A 15,007-nucleotide genomic window follows, 5' to 3' on the forward strand; every position below is an offset into this window, starting at 1 on the left:
AAGTGAAATATACCTGTGGAAGAACTCCAAGGCAGGTACAGGTAACACACACACACACAACCCGTTATTGTAAACCTACTTCCCCACCGACCTCCGGAGAGCACCTTATAGAATCATAGAAACATAGGGCTGGAAGGGCCCTCAAGAAGTCAATAATTAACCGATGCTCATCCTGATCTGACCCCTTCTTGATCAAAATTCTGCAAGAAACCTATGAACTGTATTCTGGATGGCAGCCCAGGACCACCTGTCCTAGTTGTCCCAATTTCAGAGGCATAGTCTAGCCTCCTCACTGGGCTTATGAAACCCACTGTTTTGTCCTTAGGTTCTCCCTAGTTTCACTGCAGACTGAACATTGCAGGCGAGTTTCTTCCATCCTGTCTTTATGATGGTGACAATAGATTCAGTTACCCGCACAGGAATCCCTGTGTGCCTACACAGAGCTGCCATTTCTAATGGGCCAAAATGTGCTTGAGATGCAGAGGTATTAATCCTGGAGTAATTTCACTGGAATCAGTGGTGTACGCCTGGACTTATAGCCATGCAAATGAAAGCAAAATGTAGGCCCCATTTTATTTGCCTGTAAAATGCCATATGCACCTATGGTACTATATAAATAATAATAAAAGCAGACATTCTACAGAACCTCCTCTGCACATTGAAATGGTGTTGTGGGGTAGGGGGAAAAGTAGGAGGTTGTGGTCCACATTTTACCACAAACTCTCTGATCAAGACACAGCTACAGTGCATCCTGCTAACCCCTGATCTTATAAACACTTACGAATATTCTCATGAATAAAATTAAGCAACTCATGTGCATAAAGTTAAGTATGTGTGTAAGTCAGTAGTTTTCAACCTGTGGTCCACGAACCTCTGGGCGTCTGCAGACTATGTCTAAGATTTCCAAAGGGGTCCAGATGTCCATTTGAAATGTTTTAATGGTCCGCAAATGAAAAAAAGGTTGAAAACCACTGGGTTAAGTGTTTGCAAGATCAGGGCTATAGTTTGTAATATGTTGCTCCTGGCACAAGTCATCTGTATGGGAACTCATGGCCAGCCAGAATACAGAGAAAAATAGCACAAACTGAAGTTGAGGGGATTGGTCCATAAATAAAATGAAGAAAATAAATTCTAATGTAAATGTTTGCTGAACTGAGACCTGTGTCACTTTAATTTGATAGAATGAATGAGGGAGTGAGAGAGAAAATATTTAGTGCTGGAAAGCTGTAGACATAATTTACCTAGAGCTCTCCAAGGGATATCATAAAGTTATCATACATGAAAATTAGAAACAAAACTGGAGATATGGGACCATTACTAAAGTAACAAATGTATAGGAATATAGAATGCACAGTCCAACTTAAACCAAGATTTCCCATTCAACAGCAACCTGCTCTAGCTGCTAAGCATTTGGAGTGGGTATTTGTGTAGCTGTTAAGATATTTGCCAGCTGAATAGCTTTAAAATTCATGTAACTCTTAATTGTACTAGGGTTTCCATGCTCAGTGGAAAAGTCCTGAGGCTGCATCCTGTCTAATAATATAATTCCTATGAACTCTGGAGGGAGTAGTGAAATCATGCTGTTGTGAGACCGTAGTCACCAATTACTAGAGAGCCCCTTGTTTTGAAAGAAAAACTCCAGGAAACATTTGTGTTAAGAAAATTACAAATAAAGTCTCTCTGTTTTATAAACCTTCACACCTATCTCTTTTTTCCCCCCAAGCTGTTCAAGATTATTAAAAGCTTGCTAAATAAACGCTGCCAAGCAATAGAGAAAGAGTTTGAAGATTTAGATGAAATGAACTCTCGGCGCCTCACTCAGGAGACTATGTACCTTCTCTTGAAGCGGTAAGAAGACTGGTTTCTGAGGCTTCTGGGAAGACTTGAGGCTAGATCCTTGGCTGATGGTGACTTCCATGAAGTTACACTCATTTCCACCAGCTGAAGACCTGGCCCAGAGGCAGGGATGCTGGAACAATGTGTATAGTGGGGGTGCTGAGAGCCATTGAAGCAAACTGTAAACCCTACATAACGGAAACCACTTCAAAGCAGGGGGTGCTGCAGCACCCCCTGCACCCCTAGTTCCAGCCCCTGTACCAAGAGGGTTTTTTCCAGCAAGCAATAAAAATCTTTCATCATTTTACCATTCTGCTGTCTCTTGGTGTAGAGCTGAAGTCCTTCCTCAGCAAAACTCCCAGTAGCGTCAGTGACCGGACTGGAAGTTTGCTAGTAAGCACTTTTGAGATTTGGCCAGTACACAGAATAACTTTCTGCTTTTCCTCTTACTAGTTATCAAACTATTGTTGCTAGTGTCATTACATTTGTCTCTTTCAATGTTTTGATGCAAGGCTTGACATCCGACCTGAAATAACTCGAGGTGAAATCCGCAAGCTGTGGGAAACTTTAATTACAAATCAGGACAATACCCTTGACTTCATGGAGTTCGTGAGACACTTTGGATACTCCCCCAGCTCTTCGTGTTTCTCCAATGCCAAGATTAGTCCACCCAGAAAAGGGGACAATAACTTCAGGCTGTTTTCTAAAAAGCTCAGCTGTGATTCTGACATACTGGTGGACAGGGTGCGAGCAAAGGTAAGCTATTCCAGTTTAAAGAAGTACTGCCTGCTGAGACTAAATTCCAGCAATGTGTGTGTAGTTACCTTATTCCTAAAATATAAAGAAGATTGGTAAATTGTGACTTAAATTCCAAAGTAGGCATCTAGTGCATGATCAGAAATCTGCAAACTTTTTTCTTTGAAATGCATGATGTTGAGTTTTATGTGTACTGAGAAAAATTTATAGAATTAACACTACCCACCAACCAAACAGAATGATGATGTGTTTAAAGGAAAGCACAGCCGAGAACTTTTTTTCTAATAAAAGGAAACAAAATATTTATGTGGGACAGGTTGCAAATGGATTGTGTCTGTGTGCACAGTATCTATTTGTGATGGGAAATCAGGTTTCAGGTCCCTGCATGGAACTGCAGAGATGCTGTGCTGGCAAATGCTGGCAGCCAGACCAGATAGGTTTCATTACCTTTAACTTAGGAAAACACAAGGTGAACAATTTTCAAGGCAAGAGAGGAGCTAAAGGTGGGACAAGAGGTCTCGCGAGGTCAAACTCTAGAAAGAGCCAACTCAGGAGGAAGCTTGGGCTATAGTTTGTTTGTGTGTATTTAAGTTAAGAATAAAGAAAATCCAGGAATGGTGGGGTAAAGCTGGGACTGAGTATTGGATACTACTCTAAGGGGTATGTGTTGGGACTGGGGTGAAGACTGCCCATTCACACTATTTCTTAGTGCAGGGGTGGCCAACCTGTGGCTCTGGAGCCTCATGCGGCTCTTCAGAAGTTAATATGCAACTCCTTGTATAGGCACCAACTCCAGGGCTAGAGCTACAGGCACCAACTTTCCAATGTGCCGGGGGGTGCTCACCGCTCAACCCCTGGCTCTGCCACAGGCCCTGCCCCCACTCCACCTATTCCCACCTCCTCCCCTGAGTCTGCCATGCCCTCGCTTCTCCCCCCCCAAGCCTCCTGCACAGCACGAAACAGCTGATTGGGAGGTGCAGGAGGAGGCGCTCGTCAGCAGGGCTGCCGGTAGGTGGGAGACGCTGGGAGTGGGGAGCGATGAGGGGCTGCTGATGTATTACTGTGGCTCTTTGGCAATGTACATTGGTAAATTCTGGCTCCTTCTCAGGCTCAGGTTGGCCACCCCTGTCTTAATGCCATAGCACTGTGGGACCAAAGGCCCAAGTTACTTGGTCTTTCTTGCTATGGAGGAGAGCTGGAAATTGTACTATCCAGAGTAAATCAGCAATATGATTGGGATGGTTGAGGCCATAAAGATTCCATATAATTTCCTCCACACGCTAAAATGTGGAATTTGCATTCAAATGTATGTTTTTTTAACTTTGCATTCATGGTGGGTGTGGTAAATGTCGGACTGGTGAGATGGCCAGACTCTGCATCATCTTTCATAAACCACAGACAGAATGTTAATGACCCTGTTACCACTGCCTTCCTTGAATACCCTCTCCATATTGTGAAACAAAGGTATATGCTTAATAGGAGGTTGGAGCTGACTGGGATCATGTTACAGCCTGGCACCCGTAGGCACTGAGCTGTCATATAGGTGAGGATGGGGGATTACCCTCCCTTTGTTGCCTTTCATCTTTCCCCTGCAGATCCATGGGTTTACCCTCGCCCTCCACCACTAAATTTAAAAAGAATTTGTTGTCCTGACAATTGTTATTCCATTGGGGCAACTCATGTCTCTCCAGCCAGAGACCATATCAGCTGGAAACTCTGTGGTGTTGAAGCTCAGTTTCCAAAGCTCCCTGCTTTTTTTATTCCCACTGAAAGGACTATTTGGTTAAGAAATTGACCAGGAGCACTTTCCGCCTCGAGTGGCTGGATGACAGCTCTTTCATTTTTGTCCTCTCTCTATATATCTCTCTCAAATCAAATTTAACTTTAAAAAATTTTACATTCATGTTTTTTCCCAAGAGGAGGACCAAAACACAGGTGTAACTAAGAGCAGAATTTGGCCTTCACCCATCAAGTTTAGATGAAGATCTCACTTTTAAATATTAGATTTGTAGGTTTGCTAACAATAGAAATGTCACTGGAACAGATTTTATTCTCATGCATGCCACTGACCGACATTGCAGATGTCTCATTGGCGGGTGATAACATAGTCAATCAGGTGCCATTATTTGGACCCTGGGTGCATCCATGCCATTTTATACTTATCATTTTGCCTAAAGATGGTGTTACTGATGAGCAGACTGTGTTCTGCACATTTACCCAAGAGGAGGAGTGTGTTGCTGTTCATCTTTCCCACTCCATGTTGTCCTATCACACCTCTCCAGTCACTGCTGCTGATAATGATGAGATTTGATAACATGTTAATGGGATGAGAGTTAAGGGAAAACCTGTGTGGGAAATTTTTAATTGAGAAAGCTGTTGCACAGGGGCAGTCCCACTCTCTTGGCTGTGGAAGCCAGATTCCAACAGCACAAAGAATCGTTACAGCTGGGGACTTCCTTAGCTGCAGCTGGGGACTGGGACACCTTCCATACCTTGTCATGCTCTTTGTGCCCCACAGCACGTTGCTGAACTACCTGCATGGCCATTGAATCACAAATTGATTTCCTCAGCCTAGTCCACTGGAACAATCTTGGCGTGCTAGAGAAAGGCAGTTTCCCTATCTCGCCGAGGGCAAAAGACCTATTGGCTACCCTCACTGGTAAATCTAACATAACCTACAGAGGTTAACGCAGTTATTCTGGATGTACAGAGTTGTCACTAAAAGCAGAAAATCTGTCCTATTGACTCCATACCTCCAGAATCTGTCCACCCATTTCCTTAGAAAAAAATAAGCTTCTAGATGCATCAGGATTAGAGCAGGGATGCTACATTCTGGTTACTGCATGAGGAGTATACACTGCAGTGTTAGTCAGAGGATTGGGTGTACATCCTAAACACTACAGGATTTTATGTGGTTTGTTTCTTGTAGGTGGAATATTTGTGGGATGATCTCAAGAAAGAATTTGAAGAACTAGACCCCTACCATACAGGCTTTGTGAGCAAGAAGGAATTTAAAGATATTTTGACTGAGCTGTGTGTGCATCTGAATGAATATGAGTGTGAAATGCTGGGACAGAAATTTGAAAGCAATGGAAATGGATGGTAAGTTAAACTTGGAAAAAGAGTCAGAAGTAAGTTGGTCTATAAACATTTATATGATATCTAAATGGAAGTCTAGAACACTGAACAAACAATAGTGGGTGTTAGATACTGTAAGTGGCACAACAGCTTAATGCACTTTTTTGAAGACGGGAATTCAAATTCTTGCTTAGGTCATTTGATTTTCCTGTTCTATTCTCAGATGGACATTTTGTCCAAATCATAAAAATTAAGACTCATAGTGTCACTGAATTTGCAAGTCTCTACTCAAAAGACAATCAGGTCTGGAATAGAATGGGTTTAGCAAGTCAGGTTTCAATTGCACTGGAAGAGTTGTGTTAGTAAATTTTCACATCACCTGCACTGTCTGTATGGTGGCTAAGCTCTTGAAAAAGTTATTAGTGCATTGCTTTTATGAGCAGCAAAATGCATCCAAACCAGTCACAATGAAATTTTAAAAACTAACAAATAATTTTCTTTCAGAACTAAAGTTTTTGTGACCCATCTGTCACATGGCTGCCTTACCTTCCGAATGCATCCCCCTGAATGAGAAAGATAATGAGCCTCCAAACCAAGGCCAACAGTAGTCTTAAAATCAGAGCTAACATGAGCCTTGACTTTAATAAAATAAGCCTGAGAATCTAAATTTCTAACCCATATTTCCCCTCCTCCAGGTACAAAATAAACTTCTGCCTTTATATTGGTACAAAAATTCAGATTCCCTGTGTGCAAAGAATCACTGTTCCTCTCGGTGACGTTTCAGGTTTAACATTCCATAGCAGTGACGTGGGAAGTTCATAGTTTTTTAAAGTTTAGAGGTTTTTAAAGGTTTCCTGGTCTAGCCCTTAGGGTGTAACTGTACTGGCTTTTGCTGGTATAGTTTATACCAGCTCCCTGAGGAAAGTGAGCTATACCTGCAAAAGCACTTTTATGCTGGTATAAGCACATCTACAGTAGGGCTTTTGCCAGTATAGTAATATTGTAAAAAAATTAACATATCTCTAACCAGCATTGCTATACTGGCAACAGATTTTAATGTAGACTTGGCCTAGTATTATTTCAAACTCTGACTGCAGACTCAACAACACCCATTGGTTTACATTCACTGTTCCCTCTAAGCTGTGCATGTGTGCATATGCACATAGATCCTAAACCCTGCGCACATGGTGAAACACCGCGCGCACAAAAAATGAAATACTACATTGGAGCCAGGCCAAAATATCATTTACGAGTGACTTTTTTGACTTTGTTCACCCGCCATTTCTCAACACAGCCAGGTTCTACTAGCTGACAAGGGGGGAGAAAGGGAAAGGAGGGCAATGAATCGTTTGTACCCATCCTCACTAGCATTTCGAACTTGGAACATTGATCACATTGGGATGGTCGGGATCCACACATCTCCTTGTAGTCTGTTCATTTGGCTGTGTACAAACTCAAGTATGTGCAATAAGTCAAAATGCCTGGCCGTAGTTGCTAAGGAAGTGCAAAGATTTCCCAGAAATGAACAAAGGTAAATGTTGTTTTTGTGATTGAAATCTTTCAAAGACATTGGACTTCATACATTTACTCGTGATGTTTTACCATTTTCCCGTGTTTTTTTGCTATGCACAAACTTCCGGGATCCTGATCTGAATGATCTCCCGTTTGCCTTTTTGTCAAGTCACGCTTTTAAGCGCATTGAAATAGTAGCCATATAATAAAAGTATTAATTTTAAATAAACCAATCTGGTAAAAAATCAGTCTCAAAATGTCACTGTCTAGAGGTCTACAGCGTAAAAGAACAGTGACTTCATCTAAATCTGGATGGCTGGATGAGACTATAGAGACGGTTACACCGAAGTCACATAATATAATGCTTATTAAACTTTGTGAAATATTCACATATGATGAGAACAATGGAGTGGTTTGTGTATATTGTTGAGATACCAGAGCTTTGGGAGAATTTTCAACAGGAAGAATGTGGAACGATGTATGGAAGTTGGATTTTTTTAAAGCATCATCTGTCAAGTAAGTCTCATATAGATGGTGTAACAAGACTTAGAAACAAAAACCCTTTCTTACAGAGCAGATTGCTTAGCATGATTCTTGAAAGTCCAGCTGAAAAACAGAGGAGGCAAATTAATCTTGAACACAAGTGCTCAAACCCGGAAAAAATCAAGGTACTTATTGACAGTGTGTTGTTGGCTATTAAAATTAACAGCTCCATGCTTTCTGTTCAGGATATTAATGACCATATGGAAAAATATGTGCGCCTACCAGTGAGCTGGAGAAGTAAAAATTATGCTTTGGAATTTCTTGAAATTATCAACTCCATTGTCCAAAATGACCTCATGCATGAAATAGCATCGGCAATATTTCATACTCTAGCTGTTGATGAAAGCACTGATATATCCATTAACAGATACTTGATACTCTACTTTAAATATAGATCCATAAATTCTGCAGACTATTAAACTTCATTTGGTGGACTATTACGATTGCAAGAATGTGATGCTGTTTCAATAGTGTCTGCAATCAAAGCGTTTTATAAAAAACACTAGCTTGATCTAATGAAAATGGTGATGTTCACGTCTGATGGTGCCTCCGTGATGTTGGGCAAACTCAATGGTGGGGCAGCTCAGCTGAAACGTGATATTCCACACTTAGTCCAGCAACACTGGGTTGCACACCAGGAAGACTTGGGGATTTCCGATGCATGGAAAGAGGTCAAGCTGATAAGAGACATCGAAACCTTAATGAGAACTGTCTACACAGTGTTCTGTCGGTCATCCAGAAGAAAATACAAATTTCAGGAAATAATAGATGCTTCTGAATGTTAGTCAGTGGCTTTCAGGCCACTCAATGAAGTGCGCTGGTTATCTAGGCACTTTGCACTTTGAGCAATTATTCACAACTATAATCCTCTTCTGGAATATTTTGAGCAAGACAAAAATACTGATCCAGTTTCTAAATACTGCCACAAAAAGCTGAATACTGAATAACATTAGAAGTTTTGAATGATGTTTTGTCAGAGCTGGCTTCACTATCTACGCTGCTCTAGAAATGGAGCCTTACACCTCTTGAAGTGTTTCACCTTGTCCAAGGTAAACTGAGCAAGATCAGAAGACAGTGCCTTGGAGATTCAGTCTTATGGAGTGACAAAGTTAAGGCTCTCTTAGATATGAGCTCTCAAGAAAATAATTAAATTGACACAGTTTCATAATAACTTTCATAAACATCGTGTGTGACATTTGGCAGACAGGTTTCCAGAGGATGAAGTCCAGGAGTGGTCCGCTTTTGATTGTGCATCAATAAGTGTGACTTCAATTTTGGAATTCATCAGGTCAAATCCCTATGTTCAAAATACAAAGAGTTTGTTATAGTCAGTCAGTACAATGACTTCAAGTTTACAGTAGCCGAAAGAATCAAAAGCCAATTGGTTTTAAGTTTCCCGGATATGGTGACATTTGCTCACCAGAACGAACAGTTTCAGGATCTTGCAAAGTTGATGGCTATTGGAGGAACATTCCTAGCATCAAGTGCAGACTGTGAGTGTGGCTTTAATGAGCACTCTGAAAAACAAACTACGGAATCGTTTACAAGTAGATCATTTGGACATGCTGATGTGCGTTAAGCCTTACCAGCTGGATGGAGGATGGATAGATCTGGACAGAGTTTATATTGAAAGGGCAAATGAAAAAGATCACAGGGAAAAACAGTAAGGTCAGTTTAGCAGTCTTTTATATTTCATCCAATAAGGAAATTAAAATGCATTTGTAATTACATATCTTATTTTTGGCTGATAATCATTTATTGATATTTTTTAGGGAAATTTTAAATTTAAAACACAAACTCTTTGTTTTTATTTTTTTACTTATGTCTCTATCTGAAAACCCATATAAATTGACACAATGGCATACTTATTAAATTGTCTTTATTATATATTTATCACAATCTTTTCCGACGTGTATAGAATGAAAGGTGAAAGTGGGTACCAACTGGCAGAAGCCTATGGACTGATAATGATCATGATCATGATTAATATGTGCTTGATATATGCTTATGATTGTCTATTAAAAAGATCATAAAGTGTAATGCTTAAAACTAACTTCTGCTTCATGAAGAATGGTTAAATTTCCTTTTTCTAAGTATTTAAAAATGGCATTTATAAAATAACATGGTGTAAAACTATTGTTACAAATTGCAAATTAAAACTTTTAAAATGTATACACATTTTACTCACTTGGGCTCATTTGTCTCTTGGTGCACAAATTTGAACTCTGCTTCAAAAATTTGCACAGAAGAAATTTTTTGTGCACACAGCCTGTCAAAAATTAGAGGGAACATTGTTCACATTCTCCTTGTTCTTCTGGCAGTGACAATAACCAGTAACTTAATTTTCTATATATAAACATAAGCTTAGAGTCTGGAAAAAAAAAACAGTAAAATCTGCATGATTACCTGATTTCCAGGGAATTAACATCAAATAATATGCATTATTTGAAGGTCTTTCATTACTTAATCACATAACATTGGGAAGTCTAACATAAATGCAATTTCATGCTGGACTTCTGGAGATTACGTGTGTTTTAAAATCAGAACCTCAAGTTTCATTGTTGTTGGGTTTTGCACTGAATATAAACAATAACCTTAGTATAAGGTCATAAGTCAGTAAGTAAATGCAATTAGCTGCAGGCTAGACACTGACAGGCTGTATGCTTTTTAAAAAGTTAGGGGTAAAATCCTGGCTCCATTTAAGTTAATGGCAAAATTCCCACTGAGTTCAATGGAGCTAGGATTTCACTCTAGGTTTTTTCCTAACTCATTTCCTTCTGTCATTACCTCACACTCTCTTCTGTTTCCTTCCCTGCACAGTACAAGAATGTCCTGGTTTCTCCATCCTTGAGGACCAACTGTTTACTCGACATGCTTCTGCCCCTCACTACATATCTGATCTCATCTTTTTGTGTGCTGTGCTCCCCCTCATCTACGCTTCACTTCACCAGTATTGCCAGCCTTTCCATCTGCTTCTCCCACAACTGTCTCCATGCTTTCTTCCACATAGACTCATAGACTCTAGGACTGGAAGGGACCTCGAGAGGTCATCGAGTCCAGTCCCTTGCCCTCATGGCAGGACCAAATACTGTCTAGACCATCCCTAATAGACATTTATCTAACCTACTCTTAAATATCTCCAGAGATGGAGATTCCACAACCTCCCTAGGCAATTTATTCCAGTGTTTAACTACCCTGACAGTTAGGAACTTTTTCCTAATGTCCAACCTAAATCTCCCTTGCTGCAGTTTAAGCCCATTGCTTCTTGTTCTATCATTGGAGGCTAAGGTGAACAAGTTTTCTCCCTCCTCCTGATGACACCCTTTTAGATACCTGAAAACTGCTATCAGGTCCCCTCTCAGTCTTCTCTTTTCCAAACTAAACAAACCCAATTCCTTCAGCCTTCCTTCATAGGTCATGTTCTCAAGACCTTTAATCATTTTTGTTGCTCTTCTCTGGACCCTCTCCAATTTCTCCACATCTTTCTTGAAATGCGGTGCCCAGAACTGGACACAATACTCCAGTTGAGGCCTAACCAGCACAGAGTAAAGCGGAAGAATGACTTCTCGTGTCTTGTTTACAACACATCTGTTAATGCACCCCAGCAGTTTAATAGCCCCAAACTTATGGAATGCCCTTCTGGACCTGGTCTGCAAAGCCACTGCCTCTCCTTTTTTACATCCCTCTTGAAAACCCACTTCTTTCATGATGCTTGCAAGAAATTTGCCAGGTAGTTAGCCTTCTCTTTAATTCTATCCATATGTCCCACTTAAAAGTATTACTTGCTTCACCATGCTGTGCACTTGCTTTTGCATAATAACTGCTTAATCCTGACTTTCCTCCTCTTCCCTTCTTTATTCTCTTCTTACCCTTCATTGCATCTTGTCTGAAAGTAATTTGTAAGTTCTGCAGGGCAGAGATGTCCTTTATCTGTACTGGATGAAGCCTCTTCACATTTTGGGTCCTGTTAAAAAAAAACAATAATCTAAGCAGGTGTAAATGTGTTCCTTACAGTCCAATGTTACAAGATTGACTTTATATCGGCAGCCACAGAATTCCAGGTGGCTAGGTATCCAACTACTTGATTTGCATGGGCAGATATGGAGATTATGCATGGAAATGATCACATACACAAGATTTAAGTACACAGATTTTGAGGATGATAGAAAATTTGGAACACAGTATTGGAGAAGATGAATTAAGATACCATGTAGGTAGTTTTGTAGAAATTTATGAACACATTTTTTCTTTTAAGTGTTTCATACCTGGAGTTCCTGAAGCCCTTTGCTTTAAGTAGACAAAGATGGAAGAATGGGAATAACATGGCTGCTGTTATGCAGGCATCTCAGGGTGAGAGAGACCAATCCTGCAAGGGAACGGAGACTGCAGAGCTGGGTGGTCTGACAACCAGATTACAAAAAAAGGTATGATGGCTGTCATGGCTAGTGGCTTTACTTTTAAATGTGAATTCTTATCTGTTTTAAATTGCTTAGCTATCAGATCTAAAAGTCCAGTGATCAACTGTGCTAGAACATACGCATAATGTACTGGCTTTATCTGCCAGCTGGTAGCCAGACACTAGAACAATCATCAAAGTTCTCTGGTCAGTGGCAGAACTTGCTGTGTCTGCAGTTTGCATGTGTTTACAAAGGAGGCGGATCCTTATTGTCCATGGAAAGTGGCTCTATCAGATGAGATGAAGTAAGAACTTTACTTTGGCTGAGGCAGTAGGAGCTGTACTTAATTTATCTCGATTTGATGTTGCACTTAATATTTTATCATGGACATTGGTGGTGCCTTTGAAATATCTGAGGTAGATGAATTAGAATACTTAGTAGGCAAACACAGATAACCCATGCCTGTGCATACATAATACTTTACTTTTAGGCAGACCCTTGCAGTGTTTGAGGTCTTGCCACTATTGTCCAAGTACAGAGCATATTTTTTCTTGTGGTATGATGTTGAGATCCTGTATGATAACTTCCAGGAACTTCCACTTGTCAAGAATGAAATGATGATAAGGGAGAATCCTTGAAAGCAAATACCACATGGATGAGTTCTGGAAGGGGCAGGATGAGAGATATCTCCAGTAAAGGCCAATCAATAAAATATTTTTCAGGAATTGTACCTAGCCCAGGTTCAGGAGTAAAAGAGGGGGAAGTCTCCTTGGCACTGTCCACCTCCCTCTCCCCGCCCCCAGCATTGTGCTCTTACAAAAGCCAGCCACAGCTCTTCCTGGAGGCCAAGATTTTCAAACTTGGGTGCCTAAAGTTAGACTGGTAAATCCATATAAGATGCCTAGATAAGTGACCTGATTTGTCAAACTGCCACTGCCTTCAGTTAGATTTTTGAAAATTGGCCCACTTATTTAGGCTTCTAACTATGGGCATAGAAGCATAACTTCAGGCAGCCATTTTTGAAAATTTTTGCTTTAATGTTTATGAAGCAATTTGTGGCCCTTGGGGGAAAGAAAGCAAACAAAGTTCAAATTATATTATGTGAACCTTGCCAATGTGGTGATCTGTGTGAGTCCGCAGATACGTACAGCAAAGCATGCTACTGCATACCTCACAATTTGGTAGTTCAGGTGAAATATTAAGAGGACCATCGTGCCTCACAGCACATAATGGTTTGGTTGTTATTTCACTGGGGTCATTCAACATCCCAATTGTTTTCTTTCTGGCTGTAGTTACGAGGGGACTGGAAGACCCTTCGAAGAGCCTTTAAGAAGCTGGATATTGACAGCAGTGGCCATCTCTCTTTGCCAGAGTTCAGATCTGTACTGAAGCTCTGTAACCTTCTGCTAGATGAGGATGAGGTTTACCACATTCTATCTAAATTTGATCCCAACCTGGATGGGCGAATTGATTACAAGTCCTTTTTGGAAGAAACTTGCAAAAAATGCTAACCACGTACAGCCAAAAAATCTCCTGCAAACCTACAATAAAATAATGTAGAATATTCTTGTGAGTAGAAGAGGAAGAATTGTGTCTGCCTGCTCCCAGCTGCTTATGCTTCCAGCTAAGTCATTTGCTTCTCTTTGGAGTGTGGATCTCTGCTTTGTGTCTTTTGGCTACTCATGAGTTGCCCACTGTATTACCAGTTGTTTTGTAGGGGGATAATAAAAACTGTGAGAGCAGAGAGTGCAGCTGAGCATTAAACAAATACTGTACTATATTTAAAACCTGATTCAAGCTGTTACTAAGGAAACTAATATTGTGAAAAGCAGAGGCAAGGATGCATCTTAGAGAGAAAATAAAACTTTCAGTGAAGGTACCAGGTGGATCTTTGCTGTTTAGGATGCAGTGACAACGAGTCCCTTTGATTTCACTGAGAGTTGGATCAGATCCTTTGTATGTGTTAGCCAGAATTTGGCCCTTAATATAAACATACATTTTCATGCTTCGTTATCTTTTTACTTACAAACGTATTTTCTCCATAGAGTACAACAGGCAGAGGGCCCGATTCTGCAGCAGCTCTGCACATTACTTCACTGAACATTCCATGCTCAAAGCAGTTGTATGTTTAGACCCATGTTAGTTATCTGTTTGTTTTTGTAGTACAAATACATTTTCATAAACATGTAAATGCATAGTTGATTTGGTTAAATAAATATCTGAATTCACTTAAATATGTGTCATTTGTCTATTCAGTACATAGGACCAAATTCACTGCTGGTGTAATCCCACTAAAGTGACTTTATGTATAGAAATATAGTTCCACTGGTTTCAGTGAAGCTTTGCTGATTTACGTTCGCTGATGATCTGGCCAGGCATGTCTACGCAAGGTATTGCCATGAGTGAGGAGTTCTTTTTGGTTTGCTTTGCACACACTCTTCCCTTGCAGCTACTCACTTGAAATCCATCATAAATAAAAATATTTATTATTATCCTGTGATGTGTTGTTTTGCAGGATCTTTGCTGTCTATGTATTTTGGGAATCATAGAGGAAAAGATTAATTCTTGCTGTAGCTCCTTTTCCAAATTCTTTCCCCTGCTTGCTATCTCATAGTGTACATCAAACCTACCCTCAGCTATACCAGTATAACCCTATTGTGTCCAATGGGCTTGTACTATCTCTAATTTACCTTGGTGGGATTGCACAGCTGTAAATAAGTACAAATGAGTTTTGGCCCTGGTATGAGCAGGAAGAGAAAGCAGCTCATTCCCCAGCAGTTGTGAGGACTCTGCAGTGCCAACAGGAGTAAGAAGCAGTTAAAAAAAATTATTTTTACAATAGAGAGCAGGTGTAACTCTGATTACCCAGCATGAGGCAGATCCTC

The 15,007-nt window shown here is 40.4% G+C and overlaps 1 protein-coding gene across 1 annotated transcript in view; it reads left to right on the forward strand.

The window, feature by feature from the left end:
• LOC115652582 (EF-hand calcium-binding domain-containing protein 6-like) overlaps nucleotides 1–14,350 on the forward strand; it is a 105,732-nt gene extending 91,382 nt beyond the window's left edge. Inside the window, exons 13-16 of the mRNA XM_030564820.1 lie at nucleotides 2,349–2,592; nucleotides 5,522–5,694; nucleotides 11,981–12,149; nucleotides 13,415–14,350. Coding sequence (XP_030420680.1) covers nucleotides 2,349–2,592; nucleotides 5,522–5,694; nucleotides 11,981–12,149; nucleotides 13,415–13,633 — 805 coding nt within the window. The 3' untranslated portion in view covers nucleotides 13,634–14,350. The remainder of the gene's footprint in view (nucleotides 1–2,348; nucleotides 2,593–5,521; nucleotides 5,695–11,980; nucleotides 12,150–13,414) is intronic.
• The last annotated feature ends 657 nt before the right edge of the window (nucleotides 14,351–15,007 follow it).

Source organism: Gopherus evgoodei, chromosome 5 (genome assembly GCF_007399415.2).
Source record: "Gopherus evgoodei ecotype Sinaloan lineage chromosome 5, rGopEvg1_v1.p, whole genome shotgun sequence".
Lineage (NCBI taxonomy): Eukaryota > Metazoa > Chordata > Testudines > Testudinidae > Gopherus > Gopherus evgoodei.